Source organism: Populus alba, chromosome 11 (assembly GCF_005239225.2).
Source record: "Populus alba chromosome 11, ASM523922v2, whole genome shotgun sequence".
In the NCBI taxonomy this organism is placed as follows: Eukaryota; Viridiplantae; Streptophyta; class Magnoliopsida; order Malpighiales; family Salicaceae; genus Populus; species Populus alba.
In genome coordinates, this window is record NC_133294.1 from 3,587,423 (window position 1) to 3,609,930 (window position 22,508).

A 22,508-nucleotide genomic window follows, 5' to 3' on the forward strand; every position below is an offset into this window, starting at 1 on the left:
CAACATCTCATTTTCATCATATTCAAGGACAGCATTGAATCTGTTGCCTGAAGTTCTATCTGTTCCATCAAAGCAGAAATTACAAAATGAGCAAAGGGAAAATTTTCTAAATATCCAAGAAGTACAAAAATGTAGAATTGAAAAACAGTAAAATGGGCGAGGGAGGACCTGAAATCTCCACGTCTGCATTTGAACGCTGACCATTTCCATTATTCTCAACAAGTGTGAGTCAACCATTTGCACTTGACACACTTACCATTAGCTACAATCGAAGCCTTATTTCTACTTGTTACAACGATTTTACTTCCTTGGAAAAGCCAATTTTGCATGCCAACAATTGCATTGAATTGGTACCATTTGTCTACATCATCGAGAACAATAAGAGTTCTTCTGCAACAGAATGCACCCTTAATCTTTATAATCCCTTCATCGACATCATTTATCTCATCAGCAGTCTTGTTTAGGATATCAGAAAGAAGTTGCCTCTGTAGACAAACTACACCATTGGATTCTTTTGACCTTTCTCTAACATCTGATAGAAAGCTCCTGCCTTCAAATTTATAAAGATTAAGGGTGCATTATGTTGTAGAAGAACTCTTATTGTTGCTCCTACCTTCTCCACGATAGATTGGACAAGCTGTGCCTCATAACTGCATCAGAAGGAAAAATGTAATGTATAATTCTCTCCGTAAAGTTTCAAAATCTTAGCATCCTGGAAAAAAGAAATTAAACCAGGATGTGTGTCAATGATGGATTGCTACTTTTGCAGCTATGTTATCACCACATATTAAAACCAAAAAAGGAATAATGTAGAAATCTTTGCTTTTTCAGGTAGTCAAGGAAAAAAAAGAGAAAAAAGTATCTTTTATTTTTATTTTACTTGTATGTTCTCTGAGTTGGGAGTGTTATAGTTTCACTAAATTGTAGTGGTATTATCAATTATCGTCTAAATGCTTAACTACAAACCTGAAAAAAAATAAAAGTTCAGAACCAGCATTCTGGTATTATGTTATGTGTAGTTTCATCAAGAAATACAACTTACCCATCTCCTAAAACCATTCCTCCTAAATCTGCAACTTCCTTCAAAGCAATCCTCCACCCATTCACTTGCTCCATCTCCTTCTTGAAGCGCTTTTCATGATCCACAAATGCTGCAGCAAAGCTCCCTGTTTGATTTCTGACTTCAGACGGATCCACATCATAGAAGACCGGCAAAATTATGCAGTCAGTATTCCTCTTACGTTCCATGATCATTACAAGTTCATCCAGGCACCACCGCGACAAAGCTATGCTTTGGAGAACACGATTATCGATATTTTTTATTGTTGTATTGCCTGTCGGAGCTGACTTGATATTTTCTCCTCTCCCAATTTCATCATCGTCTCTAAATGTGTGAATCCCTGCTTGAACCAGGGCTGTGTAGAGGTGATCGGTAAAGTTCTTGCGGGTGTCTTCACCTCTAAAACTCAAGAACACTTGATATTTACAACTAGAGAACCGTGAAAATGAGGATTCTTGATATTTCCCAGAAGCCATTCCGAGACTAGCAAAGAAAAAAAGTTGCAGGATGAATGTCGATAATTCAAGATCGATAGCACAGCAATTAGCTGAAGTATTTATATATCATTATCCTACTTTTTCTTTATAACAGCAATCAACTCCCCCAGACCCTTTCAGAGAAATATCTGTACATATGTTATCCGCACTTGCTACCACACATTTAGAAGCACAGATGGAGCAAGAAAGGAAAGTCATTAAGGATCCCCATCTGGCTATGTAAGCCTTAATTATTTAGAAAGCACACATCTTGTAATCCACACATCTTCCCCACGGAGGTGAATTTGTTAGTTTATAATTTTTTGAGTGGCATGATAAGATGAGATGATGAACAAGTAGTCACTAACAGTGGTTTAATCTAAGTGATCATCAACAAAGAAAACAAGACAGCAGCTGGAACCAAAGTAAACAGGAGATAAGAAAGAGAGAGTACCTGCCTGCAAGTTTCCCTTTCCCTTCTCTCTTAAGTTGTGGCTGCTGTTCTGTATCAGTAATCTATTAAGTGGTTCTGCTCCAAACTTTTAAGACAACCCTTCTATAAGAATGGAGGTTCCATGGTGTGATAGTAATAGGATTCTGTTGTCAAAAGAGTATGTGAGGTTTCCCGTTGACTTGGCTGATCGGAAAATTGGAAGAGAACTCGAGCGTTTTTTAGTTGTTTAAGAGAAAACAGCAAATGGGTTTGTGGAGTTCACTGTCTTGGAAAATGGTGAGCAGCAACAAGGGGATGATGATCAGCTGGAGAGAACAGTAAATGGGGATGGTAATGTCCTCATTGATAATTTTCATTAATTTGCAGAGCTCTGATTCTGGATGTTACTTTAGTTGTCTTGAGGTAGTGTCATCTTGCAGAACATCTGTTCACTGTGTACTTTTTGATGCTTTATGTAATACTTCCTCTGTTCCTCGTTTCGCTTTCTTACTCTGACTGTTTCTTTCCTTTTGCTTTCTCTCTGGTTTTTCTGCTCAGGATGAAGACGATGTTGATGAAGGCGTGAGGTGCTGCTGGTTGAATGGAAGCTCCCTCCTCTGTGTTTCTCGTTTTCGTCTCTGTGTTAGGCTCGTTTGCCTTCCCTGGTTCTGTTTCTCATCATTCGTTCCTTCTCACCCCCTGTATTTTTTAGTCTTCTCCTTCGTTCCCCCCTGTTCTCTGTTTCTTTTTTTCTCGTCGTTCCTCCCTGTTCTCTGTTTTTATCTTCGTCCCTTCTGCCTCTCTTCCCTTCATGTACTGTGTTTGCTCTGTTCTTGCTCTTCGATCCCCCTCCATATTCTTTTTTTTTTTTAAAAAAAAAAACCTCCCTATAGCAAGAGAATGCCATGCGGTTACCCAGATAATAAAGAGCTTATGGGACTGTTATTGCAGAAGTTTGAAATTCTACAGAAGGTAACCTTGCGTATGTGCAACACACGTCGAGCTTTTAATACCTCCATCACTGCCATCGGGCCACTCCCACCGCCTCCTTCACTCAGTTCTTAAAAAAGAAGCAAAGATGGGGTTTGCGAGGGTCTACACAAAACCACAGCACTGTGGCGTTGGTCATGCATGCTCTACAAGATGAGGTTGCGGTCTATTTCTCCTCAGACATACTCAGCAATTTCTTGAAGATTTAAACCTGGAATACTTTTAGCACTTGATCTTGCATCAGGAGAATGGGTTGGGCAAAATAATCAACAGAGCATGCCATGATATAGCCCCAACAGCCAACCATTAAAAGGTCCAAGTGGTTAGAACTTTGTGGCTTTCGCGTCTCCTAGAACAACTGTTGCTGTAAAAAACCAGGGAAATGAAAACACATTCCAAGATCGTCATAATGTTGATGAAAAAAGGGTTATAATGTTTGAGGTCATGGGTGACAGTGCAGTGCTGGTATATGAAAACTGATTCAATTACATCGATCATTAATCGAAATTATGAACATATTGCGTCTTTTAATTCAGGATAACGAGACTTTCAAACCAAGATCTCAAAGTAACTGTTTTTTTATGAAAAGAAATAGTCTCATAGGCAATCAAAGTTGTTGGCTACTATAGAAAATTTTACGATTTCCACTTTTGTTATTGAATTTTAATTAGTTCTATCTTTTAATTTGATAATTTTTAATCAAAATTAATTTTTAAATTTCTAATTTTGATGATTATTATATTTTATTTTTACAATAATATATATATATATATATATTAATTTATTGTGAAAATTTAATAAAATCAAATCAATTTTTAATTAAAATGCAATATATTCAAATTATAAAACCCTTTCAATCATATTTTCAAGACATGTCTATTTATTTTTTATTATAATTGAACTTATCTCAAGAGGATATATGGAGAAACAAAAAAAAATACTAATTAAACTTTACCATGTGTTATATATTTTTATTTATTTTTACATAAAAAGATGAAATAAAATAGATAAAATAACATGAAAAAAAATAGACATTTACATATATTTTGGTTAACACATGAAATAAGATATTTAATATATCTTATTATAAATACAAGATTCTATAAATAAAAATTAATTAATAAAATAGTATCATATTACATTTTTTCAATGTGAAAGCCCTTACAAATATTTATAAATAAAAGATCTCATGCTAGACAAGGAAAAGAAAGGAGGAAGATTACAAAACTATTTTCATGATAACCTTTTCAAGAAAAAAGAAAAACTATTTCGAAACTATTTCAAAAGAAAGAAAGGAGGAAGCTTTTTTTCATTTTACGGTTGAAATAATACCCTTCTTTGCAAAATTCCAATAAGTGGAATTGCGAGCACTGTATTTACCATGGAAAGCACAATAATAATTTCTAAAAATACGAGAAGCTATTTCTACTTTGGTTACGTGTGCTGCATCATCATCATCATCGCTACTGTTGTGGGCATTGATAACTTCATCCTTTGATTGGATATCATCATCATCCTTTCCTTCCTCTTCATGCAACCGTTGTACACCAACGGTCCTTATTTGAATAGCTGACGTGACAACCATTGAAATTGTCACGTCATCACCACTATCAAATTTAGGATCATCGCCCCCTAATTTCCAGTGGCTTAGCGATTGGATTGCACGAACCTCATCCTCGAAACGCAGATTTAAGACATGGACTTGACCACGCAAGGACTGGCCACTGGTATTGTTTCTGATTTCAATATAAACATTACTAAAGCCACGGTATGCTGACGTACAACTTATGAACAGATTAAAGCCACATATCGGGTGCGCAGGAGGTGATGAGGATATTTTGAATGAAAAGTTATCAACAAACTCATTCTGAATTAGCCATTTATCCTCTTCTTCCTCCTTATAAAACCCCCTTAACATCTCATCTTCATCAAATACAGATACGACAACGTTGAATATGCCATCTATAAATGTTATCTGTACCACCAAAACAATGTCTATAAAATGAGCAAAAGAAAAGTATTCAAATGTAGATTTCCAAAACAATAAAATGGGAGAGGGAGGACCTGAAATCTCGATGTCTGTATTTGAGCACTAACCGTTTCCATTATTCTGAACACGTGAGAGTCAAACTTTTGGATTAATTCTAGCTTTATCCGATCTTGGAACTTGACTAAGGGATCTGGATTTGCAATTCTTTGCAGTATATAGCAAAAGGACACATCTAACGAATCCAATTGGGATGGAAACCGGAGTAGCTGAAGCATTTTGCAATTTCTTAAATATAGGTGTCTGAGTAGACCAAGATCCTTGATGCTTTCTGGAAGAAAACGAATTGGAGTTCCACTTAAATCTAGACTCTCCAAGAAGCGTGGCAGTGAAAACGAGGTAAATCTCAACATTTTTCTCGTTGAAAACCTAGAGGGAAAGAATAGCTTCAATGGAAGAGATGAAATGAATGATGTAATTGCAACAATTCCATCACTTTGAAGCAACTTGCGGCCCTGATGATGCTCTAACTCCATATTCAGGCTGTTAAGATTTGAGCAACCATCTAAAACCAGCTCTTGAAGTGAATTCAATCTACTCATTTCTTCTGGAAGCTCCAGAAGACTTGTACAATTTCTTAGATTTAAGATCAACAATCTTTGTAAATCACCAATAGATTTGTGAATTTGAACCAAACTGATACAGTCTTCAAGTATTAGCTTTTCAAGAGCTGGGAGACCCGAGAAGTCTGGGGTTCTAATGAGATCACGAGAGTGACGGAGATCAAGAATTTTCAATTTTGGAAGAAACTGTGAAAATACATGAATTTAGTTATTATCAATTGAAAACGAGAGAGATAGCTATAGAGAGACTTGATACATACCGGTTTGGCCTTCCAAGCATCAACTAGACAGCTTCTGGATAGATCAAGAACCACCAGCTTCTCCAAGCATATGTGATTTGGTATGGAGCTCCAAGACAAACCATGCCAACATAACCATATCAAATTCTTGGGAAAGTGCTCAAAACTTCCATGAAAATTAGTGTAGTTTAGTTGGAGAAATTTTACATCTGGCATCTTTCTAAAAGCATCCGTGCTGAGGATGGGAAACAAACTTGTTTGGCCAGTTTGTAATTTTCCTCCATCAGAAAAATCGGAAAGCCATTGTTGAAAGAAGTTAAGCCTGCGGCGCTTGCAGCGAACCATTGAATCAATACAGACAACCTCTGCATTATTATCTTTCATTAATGCATGCATATCAAGGGTAAGGCCACGTAATTTTTCAGCATCCTGCATTAAAAATAAAAAAAATCACAAGGAATGAACATGTAAGGGCACCACACAAACCATTTAAGCAGACATATAAAAAAATTGAGCTACTTACAGTAGTTCCTTTCAAAACTGTAAAAGCATCCTTGTGACGCCACAACCTTTGATCGTTGTTGATTTCAACAAGACATCTATCGATGAGATTGTCAATCCCAAATCTTGCACCTTTATCGAGCCCATCCAGTATCCTAACTGCATCATCCACATCCATTCCATTGATGAAACATGCGATATCAAGGAATAAGTTCTTCAGATAATCACCATCAAGAAAGTCATAACTTATTCGAAGAACCTTATGAACTTCAAAATTAGGAATCACTTCCATTTGTTGTAATGCACTTTCCCATATCTCTCTTCCTTTTCCAGACAATGAAGAGCCAATAACTCCAAGAGCTAATGGAAGTCCATTACAATGATGTACTATTCTCCAAGAGTCTTCTATAAAACCATCAACAGGGTCAGCTTGTCCAAAGGCATTCCAACTGAAAAGCTCAAGTGATTTTTCATCATCTAGCGGTTCAACTTTGCACCGGACCCCCTCAATATCATTAGCTGAAAACAGACCCTTATTTCTGGTTGTTACAATGATTTTACTTCCTTTACAAAGCCAAGTTTGCATGCCAATGATTTTATTGAATTGGTCCCTTTTGTCCACATCATCTAGAACAATAATAGTTCTTCTGCAACATAATGCATCCTTAATCTTCAAAATTCCTTCATCAGAATCATTTATCTCAACAGTCTTGTTTAGGATGTCGAAAAGAAGTTGCCTCTGTAGGCAAACTATATCCTTTGACCTAAAATTTGATAGAAAGCTCTTTCCTTCAAATTTATATAAGTTCTGGTTAAAGACACTCTTAGCTATGGTTGTCTTTCCAACTCCACCAATTCCATAGAGTAAAGCAATGGCAGCACCATGGGATCCATCTTGCAACCATGAGTTGATATCTTGTACTAGAGGATCTCTTCCAATGAAATGAGGGGGTACATGAAACATTTTTTGATCCAAATTCTTTAAGACCTTCTCCACAATAGATTGGACAAACGGTGCCTCGTACCTACATCAAAAAGTAAAATACAATGTACGATAATTAGTAGTCTCTCTATAAGCAATAGAAATAAACAACATTTAGCTATGAAATTAAAGCAGGTTGTGTGTCAATGATTTGATAGTTTAAACCAAATCATCATTGGAAAAAAAAAAACAACGAAGAAATCATGAGTATTTTATTTTATTTTTGTTATATGTTTTCTTATCAGTACACTTAACTGAAAGAAATTAAGAGTTCACGACCAGCATTCTAATCTTATGCTATGTATAGTTTCATAAAGAGATACAACTTACCCATCTCCTAGAACCATTCCAGCTAAATCAGCCACTTCCTTTAAAGCAATCCTCCACCCATTCACCCGCTCCATCTCCTTGTTGAAGCTCTTTTCATGTTCCACAAATGCTGCAGAGAAGCTCCCTGTTTGACGTCCGACTTGGGATGGATCCACATCATAGAATACTGGCAAAACTATGCAGTCAGCATTCCTCTTACGTTCCATGATCATTACAAGTTCATCGAGGCACCATATCGACGAAGCATAGTCTTTGGAGAACACGATTATCGATATTTTTGATTGTTGTATTGCCTTCTGGAGCTCGAAATCTATATTCTCTCCTCTCCGAATTTCATTATCATCTCTAAATGTGTGAATCCCTGCTTGAACCAGAGCCGTGTAGAGGTGATCGGTAAAGTTCTTGCGGGTGTCTTCTGTAAAGATATCAACAGTCCTAATGATGCCAAGTGTCAGAAGATTAGCAATTAATATTGTTAGAATGCTGTTAGTATTGTTTGTTAGAAAAGAGAATCTGTTAGCATTATATTGAGTGAACATTCTCCGTGTGGTATCTTTCCAATATTGCATATATAAATTGAGGATGAGTAATGTAAACATTCAAGCAAAAGCAATAATGTAACAGTGCATGAATTTCGTCTTCTGCTTCTCTGTATAAACAGATTCATTCTATGTTCTTCTTACTTTCTACTCTCTGCTCCTTCTTCATCTCTGTTTCATTTCTATATAAATATCACTGTCTATCATGGTATCAGAGCTTCCCACTCCTTCGCAAATAACACATCAACCTTGGAGGGATCCGTGGTTGCACTCATCACAAACTCGCACAAGTGTGCAAGGATGTACATAGGAATCGCAGATTACACATTTTCCATCACACTTCTCACAAAGGCGTCCAATAGCAATTCCTGGCTGCTTCTGACACAATCAAATCAGGATGATGCTTGGCCATGATCTCTTCAAGATCTTAGTGTTACTGTGTGCACCTGCTGGAATCGATTTGAGACTTTGTTGCTTCTCTTTCAGCAGAGAGAGAGGGAAACCTGGAGAACCTTGTGCACTCTATGATTTGTTTTTTTTTTTTTTTTTTAAACTCTTGTTTCTGATTCTGGCTTCTTTCTCACCTTATTCATGAAATTCTTCTATGCTCGATGGTTTGTCTATTATCTGTTTGATATATCGTCAAACTGAAACTTTTTCTTCAAATCTTCAACTTTCTACAAGATTCTTCCTTCTCAATCTTTGATTCTCTTCTTTTCTATCTCTTGCACTCTAAAAATAGCGACTACTTCTCAACTTCAGATTGTTCAACTCTAATAAGAGAATATACACATAAACGTTTTCTTCTTCCTCTGCACTGCATAATTTCTCTCTACTTCTCTTCATCTCTATTCTCTGCTTTTCTTCTCTTCATCTCTATTCTCTGCTTTTCTTCATCTCTATTGCAGTATCTCCCTCTAATTCTATTCACTTCTCTATTCCTCTTTGTGACGATTCTTGCTAGCTTTCCAAAATATCTCTGCTATCTCCCTTGCTTCCAATCCAGTGTTCCATTCCAGGATGAAACATCTCCAGATTGATTATCATTTTGTTAGGGAACGGGTTATCATGGATGATTTACTGGTCCAGCATGTCTCCTCTACTGATATATCCTCACCTAAGGTCTTTCCATTTCTTTGTTTCAGCATCATTGCTCCAATCTCATGCTTGGCTCCTCCCAGCCTGCGATTGAGGGGGCATGTAAAGATATCAACAGTCCTAATGATGCCAAGTGTCAGAAGATTAGCAATTAATATTGTTAGAATGCTGTTAGTATTGTTTGTTAGAAAAGAGAATCTGTTAGCATTATATTGAGTGAACATTCTCCGTGTGGTATCTTTCCAATATTGCATATATAAATTGAGGATGAGTAATGTAAACATTCAAGCAAAAGCAATAATGTAACAGTGCATGAATTTCGTCTTCTGCTTCTCTGTATAAACAGATTCATTCTATGTTCTTCTTACTTTCTACTCTCTGCTCCTTCTTCATCTCTGTTTCATTTCTATATAAATATCACTGTCTATCAAAAACTCAAGAACACTTGATATTTACAATTAGGAAACCGTGAAGAGTAGGATTCTTGATATTTCCCAGCAGCCATTTCGAGTCTAGCAAAGATAAGACTTTTCAAAGATCTGAACAAAATAAAACAGTTTTCAAGATCGACAGCACACCAATAAGTTGAAGTGTTCATGTATTATTATCTTACTTTATCTTTAAAACAGTTTTCAAGTTAATTCCCTGCAATCAAATCCTCCATGCCCTTTCAGAAAAATATCTGTACATATGATAAATCTCTATGCTGAACCAACGAAATTGGTTGATGAGATCATCAATAATTAGTTTCTAACAGTGAATTAATTTAAGTGATTCTAAAAGAGATAAGAGAGAGAGAGTACCTGTAATCTTTACTTGTAAGACCATTTCCTGGAGAAAATGTTATTTTGAAGAGTTTAATTTATAAAATAATATCTTAAATAGTATAAATATAATGTTTTATTTTTTTTTAATAAGTTTGATGTTATTTTTTTTATATGGTTATATTTAATTGGTTTATTTTTGTGTGGCCTCATTTTGTTGGTTTTGATGTTTTTAAAAGATATGTAAAAATAATATTTGTGGAAAAGAAAAAACATTTTATTTAATATTGTTTTTAAAATATGTAAAATAAACATAAAAAAACTAAAATAATATTACGTTGGAGATGCTATAAAGTCAGCCTTAGAAGTCGCTGTGGTATAATTACCAAAAGGGACATTAGACACACACAACACATAATCCCTCCCATCAACTCACACGGCTCTTCTTTCTTCACCCACCAGTAAGAAAAAGGCACGTGGAGGATATCTGAGTTGGAAAGTTTACTAGGGCCTGTAATTCTTGTTGCATCATTTGAATCTGCTGAAAGTAAAGTAGATTTATGAAGAATTAATTGAAAAACAAAGCAATCAGTTAAATTAAATAAATTAGTCAACTTGTATAATTTTTTGATTAGTATTTCATTTAAATAATTTAATTTCTTGTTTATTTAGAATTTATTCATTTAAATAATTTAATTTCTCATATATAAAAAACTCGTGAATTAGATTTTATATAAAAACATAAAAAATATATTAATTTAAAATAAAAAATTTTAATTTTTTTTAAAACACTTCCAGCACATAATACAAAGCACACCCTATATTTGTAACAAGCTTTGATACCTGCGCGATGCCGCGGGTCATTTTTTTGTATAAAAAATATTAAAAAATCTTGGGTTTTTCTGCAAAGTTATACTCAAGAATCTTGTGTTTGGCTGCAACGCTTGACCTAAGAGTAATATTTATAATATTAATAATAAAATTAAACTTGCATGACCCAAGTTTAAGTGAGCCTGACTGTAACACCGGACCCAAGAATATTAGATGTGGATCTGGCTATAAGGTCGTGTCATAAAAGTGTGATAATTAAATAAATTAATTAAAAAAACAAAGAAAAAAAATCAACAGAAAGAAAAAAACTAATGAAGAAAAAGAAAAAGAAATTGAATTAATTGGGTTAACCCTTTAAACCAGGTTATCCGGTAAAACCTGAGATTTGCGTCATGAAAGTTTAATAACTAAATAGAAAGAAAAATGATGGGTTTATCTAGAATTAACCGGGTTAACCCATCAAACCAAGTTAACTCGTCAAGCCCAAGATATGTGTCATGAAAGTTTGATAATTAAATAGAAAGAAAATTAACTTTAACAAACTAAACTAAATGAAAAAAAATAACTCATCAAATCAGGTTAACCCATCAAACCCGAGATTTGTATCATGAAAATATGATAACTAAATAAAAAAGAATTTAACATTAACAACTAAATCAAACAAAAAAATTCATTAAAAAATTAAAAAGAAAAACAAAAGAAAAAACAGTCATATAATATAATACAATATAATAATAATTATAATGAAAAAAAGTAGGGAAAACTAAAGCTAAATTCTCAACCAACTTAATATTAAAAAAATAAATTTAAACAAAGATAATTTAAAAAAATAAACATGGGGGGAAACACTGCAGCCAAACAAAAATCATATAAGGGAAACACTATAGTAATCCAAAGTGTTTTTTTTTTTTTTTTTTAAAAAAAAAGCTACAAAACTAAGTTCTCAACCAGCTTAATATATAAAAAAAACCGAGATTCTTGTAATAAAAGTATGATAACTAAATTAATTTTTTTTTCACATTAACAAACTAAATTAAACAAAAAAAAATTCATTAAAAGAAAAAAAAACACAAAAAAAGCAAAAAAAAAAACACCCATGGGAAAAACAAGAAAAAAGGAGGAAAACAAAAATGAAAAAAAAAAAGTCAAGTGTTTCACTGTGTGCACAATGATACATTATATGTAAAAAAACAGAAAAAAAAAGCAAGGAAAAAAAAAAACAAAGCTGCTACAGTGAAAAACTCACGCGTTAAAAAAAACATGTAAACAAAAAAAAGAGCTTTAGCTACGGTGAAAAAGTTACGCGTTTTTAGAGTTGTTATTAACTTTTCAAATCAGGATAACTTGTCAAACCTTAGATTCGCGTCATGAAAGTTTAATAACTAAATAGAAAAAAAAATTGACGGGTTAACCCATAATTAACTGGTTAACCTGTCAAGCTTGGAATACGTGTCATGAAAATCTGATAATTAAATAGAAAGAAATTTAACATTAATAAACTAAACTAAATAAAAAAAAATTAATTAAAAAAAAAAAAGAAAAAAAAATAAAATATCTAGTTAACTCGTCAAACCAGGTTAACCCGTCAAACTCGGGATCAATTAAACAAATAAAATTAAACAAAAAAAATTAAAAGGAAAAAAAACTAAGAAAGAAGCAAAAAAAAACCCATAAAGGCATAAAAAACCAAAACAATACAGAAAAAAAATGAAAACGAAAAATAATATATATTATAATATAATAATATATATAATAATAATTATTATTATTATTATTATAAATATATAAGTTATAATTAAAAGGCGTACAGTGCTTTCCACACCTTTTAGAATTCTTTATAATTGGACCAGGCTACAACTGGGCCCAAGACATGGGCATGGTTTTAAAATTGAGAGAGAAAGGGTGGATTGTAAATTTAAGACAAGTCATCCCCACAAGTCCACTCTCTCTATGGTATGGAACGTTTCCGCGTGAGGAATTTTCCATGGCTAATTAATGTCTAGGCATGGAAAATTTTGCATGGAAAGTTTTGGTGCCGGGAATTGATGGCTATTGACATCCTGAAGCAAGAATCAAGTTAGAAAAATCTAATTAAGAGGAGACGATAAGGATTGCATAATGACATAACAGAAAACCATGTGAATAGATCAAAGCCACATATCCACTGGATATTTTGAATGACAAGTACTCTACAAACTCTTTCTAAAGTAGCCACTCCTGTTCTTCCTCCTCGTGAAACCACATTAACATCTCATTTTCATCATATTCAAGGACAATGTTGAATCTGTTGCCCTAAAGTTGTATCTGTTCCATCAAAGCAGAACTTATAAAATGAGCAAAGGGAACAAAAACGTAGAGTTTAAATAAAGCAGAACTTATAAAATGAACAACGGAAATCCACTATTGAGAGAGGAGTGTAGGAAGAAGACATTGTTGAAAGAAGTTAAACTTGCAGCGGTTGCAGGCGAAACATTGAATCAAGTACAGACAACTTCTGTACTGATTCATGCATGTACAGGGTAAGGCCACACAATTTTTCAGCATCATGCTTCCAAAATATTGAAAGTAAATGAGAAAAGAAATTAAAAGCATGAACATTTTAAGACACCTAAATACCATGCCGATAGGAAAACAAAACCAGTTACTCTTACACTTGTTTCTTTCAAAACTGTAAAAGCTTCCATGTGATGCCATATTCTTTGACATTCGGGTGATTCTTGACGAGTAATTTCCCTTCCCATATCTCTTACGAGTTGATGCATTTATAACTTTTTATCATTTTTTATTTTAACAATTTCTACGAGACATCAGTCGATGAGATAGTCAATCCTAAATCGTCCACCTATACCGAGCCCATCAAGTGTCCTAACTGCATGATCTCTATCCATTCCATTAAATAAACAAGCAATATCAAGGAATAAGTTCTTTTGATAATCATCATAAGGAGAGTTGGAACTTTTTGCAAGAACCTTTTGAACTTGACAATTTGGAATCACTTCCATTTCATGTAACGCGATTTCCCATACTTTCCTACTTTTACCAAATAATGAAGAACCAATAGCACAAAGGGCTAATGGAAGTCCATTACAATGACGTACTATTCTCCAAGATTCCTCCACAAAATTTTTTTATTGTTGTATTGTCTGTCGGAGCTGACTTGATATTTTCTCCACTCCTAATTTCATCATCGTCTCTAAATGTGTGAATCCCTGCTTGAACAAGGGCTGTGAAGAGCGATCAGTAAAGTTCTTGTGGGTGTCCTTGCCCCTGAAACCCAAGAACACTTGATATTTGCAACGAGAAGACCGTGAAGACGAGGGTTCTTGATGTTTCCAATTAGCCATTTTGAATCTAGCAAAGAAAACAATTTCAAAGATCAACTGTCGATAATTCAAGATTCTGTAACACACCAATTAGCTGAAATATTTATATATTATGATCATGTTACTTCTTCGTTAAAGCATTTTTTCAAGTTATTTCCCAGAAATCAACTCCCCAGGCTATTTCGGATAAATATTTGTACGTATTTTATCAGCACTTGTTACCAGCATTTACAAGCACACAAGGATGCCCATCTGGAAGCCTAAATTATTTGCAAAAGCACACATCTTGCAATCCTAACAATACCCAAGAAAGTGAATTTAGTAGTTTATAACTTACAGTAAAAGCACACATATGGAATGGGCACACAACTTATTTGTGTAAATTATAGGTAATTGCATAAGTGTTTATTATCAAGTTAGAGTTAAGTGAGGTCATAGTATTATATATTGAATAAACTAAAAGCATGTTATTGAAAGGGAATAGACTAAAAGAAAATTTATATATTACAAAATTCATAATGAAATCTCTTGGTCTAAGATACTAAAAAATTGATGTGCCCAAACTTTTATATATTGTGAAATATGCAAATTTTATTAAGTATAAATCTTGTAGTCTTGGTATAAACCCAATAGCTTCAAAATCATCCTAATTTTATTAAGTGCAAATCTTGTTCTAGAGCCACAGATCAGTCAATCAACTATACGATGAGTTACAGAACATGTATAAGATTACTCGCTTCTGGACGAGGAAAGTTGCATAGATTATAGATTTGATTGATTACCAATGGTGGAAAAAAAATCACTCATAATTTATTTCTGCATGAGTCAATACTGAAAAGACATATTTGTTGCATATTTGTGAGCTAACTGCCATGAGCTTTTATGGGTGGTATTTACCGAATGTGTGGTGTCCTTGATAAAATAGGCTTTCTCATTATTCAGAATGATGGATTTGAACTGGATAAGAAAGTGGTAGTCATCGCAGACACAAGTAGAAAACAAGACCATGATCCTGCTGCAACCAGGTATATCAGTTGAAAGTTCTCTGTATCATGTTGATCATTGCCTGAGCCAATTGGATTGTTTTCTAACTCGTTTTATATGTGTTCTTAGTCTGTTTGATTCAATGATTACTTTTTGTCTACCTGTTCGGAGGAATCACCAGGAAATAGCTACCCACTACCCAGTATGCCAAGCACCTAGCAAAATGAGGGGAAAGAGTTAAGTTTTTACTATCTCATTGTTCAAGGAATCCTAGATGATGTCGGAGTAGAGGATCATCAACAAGGATGTTTTAGCATGTTGTAGATTCTTATCCAAAACTTCTATCATTTGTTAATGTCATGTGAATCGCTAGGAATATGTAAAGTGTATGGCTAAGCCAATAAAAAAAAGTTTTTTAGGGGACTGCATCATGCCACCATGAGACAGTAACAGAGAAGTAATCAAATTGTTTCATGACCGTCTTGATTGGTTCATAAGTTTGGTGATTTTGGCTTCTCTTAACATGAGCACCATTGTCCTCTCAGTACTGTCTCTTTAATTTGAACTGATTTTGGCCCATACGAGGAGATCATTATGTCAAGTTGCGTCTTCATTTGTTCTTTCCTTTTCCTCGGCACTCATGTTTGCTCTTGCTTTATTCAGCATGTCTAGAAGAGATATTACAAATGTGTGTCAACAAGCAAAGCGATAATGAGCATCAAAGGTAACCATCTTTGTCGAGGAATCACCGACAGATAATTCGAGGACAAGCAAGTAAAAAGGGAGAACAAGGTAGTCTTCCACTTCATGAGCTATAGTATTGGAATAATTCAAAAATTTCATGAAAGAAACTTTCAAAAAATGATCTTGTAAATAAACTTTCATGATATACATCAATCTATATATGTATATAAATGGTTTGTTGAAGATCGGATTGAAGAAGTAATTAATATCGGTATATGAGAACTATAGTATCGGAATAATTTTATCATTAAAACTATAACTTTACCTCATATTCACGCTATGATTTTTCTTAATTTCTTAAAATTGATGCAAATAGTCTAAATGAACTTAATTTCATCTTATGAAAAAGAAAATTATTAAACTCGGTTTTATCCATGATCCAAACTAAGACATGAGTCATGGGTTGGGCGGTTAAAACAATCAATCTAAAATAATATCATTTGAAAATATATATATATATATATATATATATATATTATTTTGATTTAAAAAAAAAAAAAAGTTAGAGTTTGACCATGTTAATTGTGACATACTTAAAAAATATATGTCATACTTAAAAATATATGTCATACAAAGAAGCAACACCAACTTGTTACGAGCCTGAAGCAATCCTGGAAAAAAAAAAATCAATCTAAACAAATATCTAGTTAAACTTATGTCTAGAAATCAAAACATAAAAAAAATACTATAACAATTATTGCTATTCAATTTTTGATCCATATTTTGATAAATTTTCAAAAAAAAAACCAAAAAATAAAAAATAAAGGCGATAACATAGAGCATGAGGGCTAATATTAAGGAAGCAACATGTCAAGGAGATAATTACTGAATCATATATAATTGCTGCAATATAAAATACCATAGATATATGATTTGATTCTTGTTGGTTATGAAAAATAATCACTACAATATAAAATACTATATATATAGGATCTGTTGGTGCTGGTTATAAAAGACAATCTCTGCAATAATTATTGCAATATTTTCTTAAATAGCACATAAAAATTTTCTATATAAGTGAATCTCTAGTCATAATAAAGGAGGGATAAAATTTACAAGGAGATTTTTTTTTTCTTTTAAAAAAGGAGAAAACCCAAGAAAACCTAAATCATCTTGAGAGGCTGCGGCCCCCCCCCCCCCCCCATCTCTACCAAAAGCAGCCATTCCTGGGGTCATCTCACCATCTCTTTTGTCCGATCAACCCACCTTCTAGATCCCCACACACTGCCTCCTCTCCTCTTCTCAGCACCAAACTCCTTTCATTTCCCTTTGCCAACCGGCCATTTCAGCTCCTTTCTTCTCCCTTTCCTTGTTGGTCCCCATTCCATCTCTCACTTCGCCTCCCTTTCATTGCCAAGGACAAACCAGACTTACCCTTTTCCTTGGCAAAACCTGGACTAGCAGCCATTGCTCCCTGCCCATGTTGATTTTCCTCTCTAGGAACTAACCGCCTAAACAAGCCACACCGCCATCTTCCATTTGTTCTCTATTTTAGAAACAGAGAAGGTGCACCCCCTGGGCTGTTGAATCTCTCTCTGAGAGTCGCCGCCCAACCACACACTGCTGCTCTTCATTTCTCAACAGGAAATCCATTCCTTGGCTGAAGTTTCTCTTCGCCAAGCCTCTACTCAACCAGGTTTTGGAGCGGCATTATCAAAAGTTGCAGCGAACAAGGAACTTCCTTTTGGATTGCGTCAGCTAGCTGCCTTACTATTGAAGCAATTTATCAAGAAACATTGGCACGAAAGCGAGGAGTCCTTCGAGCCGCCTGCTGTTGTAACTGAAGAGAAGGGAGTTATACGGAGACTACTTTTACCGTCGTTGGATGATTCTCATCGAAAATTTATACTACAATTAGCATGGCCATTGCTTTGATTGCTGTTTATGACTGGCCTGAGAATTGGCCTGATTTATTTCCATTTCTTTTGAAGTTGATTAACGATCGAACTAATGTGAGCGGAGTGCATGGAGCTCTAAGGTGTCTGGCTCTTCTCTCTAGGGATTTGGATGATACAGTTGTGCCAACGCTAGTACTAGTTTTGTTCCCATGCTTGCTTACAATTGTATCGTCACCTCAGAATTATGACAACTACTTGCGTCCGAAAGCCCTTACAATAGTTTATTCTTGCGTGTCTGTGCTCGGGATCATGAGTGGTGTATATAAGACAGAAATCATTGCCTTGATAACAGTACCAATGCTTAAACCATGGATGGATCAGTTCTCTGTTATCTTAGAACTGCCTGTGCAACCTGAAGATCCTCATAATTGGAGCTTGAGAATTTGTTTTGCTTCCACATTTACAAAATATAAATTACAAAAAACTCTAGACTAAACAAATATTACATTAAACACATTAAAATTCCAAGATAACCCTTCAAAAATCCATACAGTGCTGGGAAGCCTTTCTGGAACAGCATGAACAGTGGCGGCACGTCTTCCCACGCGCCACCGTCACTGTGGCGCGTGGGCTCACGCGCCGCCACTGGAAACTCTGTCTTCTTCCCCTCTGTCTTCCCATGCCGGCGGTGGGAGTCACCGTCACCTGCAAAAACCCAAAGACACAAAAGGCAGTTGGTTTTAGTTTTTTTCTTTCTGGTTCACGGATCTGTTTATCTCCGTTTTGGATCTGCTTTGTTCTTGTTTTCGCCTTCTTCTCTGCTTCGTTGTTCTCTGCTGGTTGCAGGTCCGGCCGTCGATTCTTGGTTGGACAAGGGGTCGCTTCTGTGGGAGCCGCTGGAGGAAGAAGGGCTGCTGTTGGTCGATGAAGAAGCTAGGAGGCGAAGGTTTCTTCTGTGGAGGTCATCGCTGCTGAGGAGATGATGGGGACGGCTCTGTGGTGGAGGAGCTCGGCTGCTGTTGTGGGGTTCTCCAGGTGTGGCTGGCGGTTGGAGAACGAAGGGGGAAGAGGCTGCTGGAAAGGGGATGCCTTCGGTGCTGATAGGGGGGTTTCTTTCGGTTTGTGAAGTGAGGAGATCGAGGAAGAGAGGGAGTTGTGGTTGGGTTTGTGTGGGTCTGGGAGAGAGGGAAGGACCAATCAGGAAGCGGCTGTTTTAAAGGAGAACCGGTTTTGGTTTTGGTTTTGGGTAAACGGCTGGAGAGGAAAAACGAAATGGCCAAGGGGAGGAGGCGGTCGAGAGTGGCAGAGGACCGCCGGCTGGTTTTTTGATGGCTGGGAGTTGGGTTTTTCTCTTTTTGATCAGGGGGGCGCGGCGACTGTGTTTCCCAAAATCCAAACCGAGGAGGGTGGCTATTTGGTTAGCTTGGTTTAGGTTTAGGTTTAGGTTTTCTTTATATTCTTTTTTTTCAAAATTGCCCCCCCTTTATGCAAGTGTTAAAAACTACTATTTATAGGCAAATATGTTGCTAGGTCTCCCAACTTGGTCCCTCAACTTCTTCTTTTTTTATAAATTTGATTTTTCTTACTTTTTTTTTGTATTTCTTGAAAACGAGCAATATTAACGTTGACTCGATGAGGAAAATCAATGATTTTAAAAATGACGCGTGAAAAGTCGAACCCGTTCGAAAGACCCTTAAAAATTTAATTTTTTTTTAGACGATGTTGAAAATGCTAAAATGATGAAAATATATTAAAAAAACATATTTTTTGGATTTTCATTGATTTTCTCTATTTTTGGATTTTTCTGAAAATTTATCAAAACATGGGTCAAAAATTGGGTAGCAACAGATGCCCCCTCTTTACATGCTTACGAAGCAAAACTCCTCAATGTTTTGCATAATAAGCTTTGTAAAGAAAACTTGTCTTTCTCTCTGCTTAACTTGCTCAATATCCACTCATCTAAAGACCTTACTCCCCTTTTTTTTTCCTGTTAATCTGAGACCCTATATGGCGACCTCCTTTACCAAAACCAAAGAATGTGTGTAGTTCGGTCAACCTGAAATCCCATATGAAGATTCTCTTTAACCAAAGCTACATGAGATCCCATCTGGCGACCTCATTCAACTAGAACAAAAAATGTGTGTAGCTCGATCAACCTGAAATCCCATCTGGCGATTCCCTTTAACCAAATCTACATGAGATCCCATCTAGCGACCTCATTAAACCAAAATAAAAAAATATGTGTAGGCAACCTTATCAACTGGAACTAAAAACTGTGTGTAGCTCGGTCAACCTAAAATCCCATCTAGCGATTCCCTTTAACCAAAGCTACATGAGATTCCATCTGGCGACCTCTTTAAACCAAAATAAAAAAATATGTGCAACTCGGTCAACCTGAAATCTTATTTAGCGATTCCCTTTAACCAAAACCACCTGAGATCTCATCTGGCGACCTCATTCAATTGGAACTAAAAAATGTGTGTAGCTCGGTCAACCTGAAATCTCATCTGGCGATTCCCTTTAACCAAAGCCACTTAAGATCCCATCTGGCGACCTCATTCAACTGGAACTAAAAAATGCGTGTAGCTCGATCAACCTGAAATCCCATCTGGTGATTTCCTTTAACCAAAGCTACTTGAGATCCTATCTGGCGACCTCATTTAACCAAAACAAAAGAATGTGTAAAAAGTGGTCTCATTGTAATGGGTGACCTACCCAAGTGGAAAGAATGTGAAAAACGGTCTCATTATGATGGGTGACCTACCTAGATGGAAAGAATGTGAAGTGCGGCCTCATTGTAATGTGTGACCTACCCAGAGAAAAAGGAAAGAGTGGTCTCATTGTAATGGGTGACATATCCAAGTGGAAGAATGACCTCATTGTAATGGGTTACCTATCTAAATAAAAAAAACATGGAGAATTTGTCGCATTGTAATGGGTGACCTACCCAGAAAAATGTTAGCGAGGGCTCAAAGGCGTACTCGAATTGAGGTAGGGTTAGAAAACCCACTACCCGAGATGTAAGGGCTTAAAGGCGCACTCAAAATGAAGTAGGGTTAGAAAATGCATTACCCGAATGGTGAGGGCTCAAAGGCCAAAAACCGAATACTCTCAACGATATTCTCTCATAGGTAGGGTTTTTTTTAAAAAATAATTCAGTTTGGTTATTTTTTTATAAAAACCGAACCGAATAAAAAATAATCACCCCTATTCTATCCTTTCTTTCCCTCAATTATTGTTGCTTTGTTGCTAGTTATTTGATTGCCAACCTCTCTCCTTTTTCTTTTTTCCTTTTTGATTTCTCTGGTAAGAGTTTGTAGCCAAAAGCCTCACTTGAAGATGAATTTACTAACTTGCATTTGCTCTTCAAAGATCTCTTGTGTTTCAATCATAACTCTTCAAAGATCAAGGTTAGCTCTTCAAATGGTATTTAGAGAAATTAGCTTAATCAAAGAACAAAGGGCATAACAAGAACTTCTAGGTTACTGTCATCCTTTAAATTTATTTACAGACAAAATCAAAGATTACAAGATCTTTATCATAAAGAAAAGAAATCATAACCATAATTCCCTTCGTCTAAGGGATTACATAACTACATAGGCTTATTCTAAGTTAAACAAATATCTAGCTAAACTCAAGTCTAAAAATCATAACATAAAGAAAATACCATAACATGTAGATAAATATAGCTAAAAACTAGCTAGCTGATAGCAACTTGTGCCTTAATTTCAACAATTTTCTCCCTTTTTGTTGGCTCCGATCCTAACCCTATGTATATGAATATGGAAAATAATCATTTCCATTTAAACTCTGATTCAAATGAAGCTTCACCACATTCTGATTCAGACATCTACTGGTGGATTGTCACAGACACATCAAGTTGCTGAAGAGCAATGTTCCCATTCAATTAATTTGGAATTGAAAGTGCATGAAGAAGACATCGGGAAAGATATGTTGAACAGAGAATCTGATGATGGCCTTCTTAACTACATGGACGAGGAAAAATATGATTTGGTTTGTGAGGGTGGTGTTATTTTTACACTTGCCTAAGGATGATCCCAAAGTCTTTGATGTGGTTTAGACTGATGAAGATGGTAGCTGGACACTGAGACACGAATAAAATTAGCCCGCTTCATACAAAAACACGATGCAAATTCATAGCTGTACACTGAGTGCCAAATTATTTTAGGTTTTATAAAGCTTTCAATATTACACCAAATCTAAGAAAAAATCAACTCAGCTCATCATTATTTTTACATTTAATTTCTTTTCAAAAAAACACATAATAATTTCGTTATCAAAATCATAACGGTCACTGCAATAGTAATTTCTAAAAATATGAGAAGCTATTTCTGCTTTCGTTACATGTACATCATCACTAGTGTTTGATGAGTTGCTATCATCATTAAGAGAAAACATAAAATGGGTTTGTAGAGTTCACAGCCTTGGAAAATGGTGAGCAGCAACAAGGGGATGATGATTAGCTGGAGAGAACAACAAATGGGGATGGTAATGTCCTCATTGATAATTTTCATTAATCTGCAGAGCTCTGAGGTAGTTTCATCTTGCAGAACATCTGTTGACTTTGTACTTTTTGTAGGGAATTCCGACTGGTGATGTACTGATCTTTGCTCTTGGGAGGGCAAGCACACTGACACAATATTTAACGTGGTTCGGCAAACCACCTACATCCACGGGAGAAGCCATTTGATTATATAGGGAGAGAACAAGATTTACAACAATAGAGAAGGAGGAATTATTCCCTC

The 22,508-nt window shown here is 35.4% G+C and overlaps 2 protein-coding genes and 1 pseudogene across 2 annotated transcripts; all 3 read right to left on the reverse strand.

Moving 5' to 3' along the window:
- Positions 1–268: 268 nt before the first annotated feature.
- On the reverse strand, positions 269–3,058 carry LOC118035083 (toll/interleukin-1 receptor-like protein). The gene is made up of 3 exons (XM_073412444.1): positions 1,991–3,058; positions 1,043–1,543; positions 269–650 (listed from the first exon to the last, which is right to left on the reverse strand). Exons 2-3 carry the CDS (start codon positions 1,534–1,536, stop codon positions 497–499), a joined length of 648 nt encoding a protein of 215 aa, XP_073268545.1. The 5' UTR covers positions 1,537–1,543; positions 1,991–3,058; the 3' UTR covers positions 269–496.
- A 1,210-nt stretch (positions 3,059–4,268) lies between these two features.
- Positions 4,269–10,114, reverse strand: LOC118035082 (disease resistance protein RPV1-like; annotated as a pseudogene).
- A 3,546-nt stretch (positions 10,115–13,660) lies between these two features.
- LOC118035081 (disease resistance protein RPV1-like) lies at positions 13,661–14,197 on the reverse strand. Its single transcript, XM_035040569.1, has 2 exons — positions 14,011–14,197; positions 13,661–13,923 (listed from the first exon to the last, which is right to left on the reverse strand). Exons 1-2 carry the CDS (start codon positions 14,195–14,197, stop codon positions 13,661–13,663), a joined length of 450 nt encoding a protein of 149 aa, XP_034896460.1.
- Between the last annotated feature and the right edge of the window lie 8,311 nt (positions 14,198–22,508).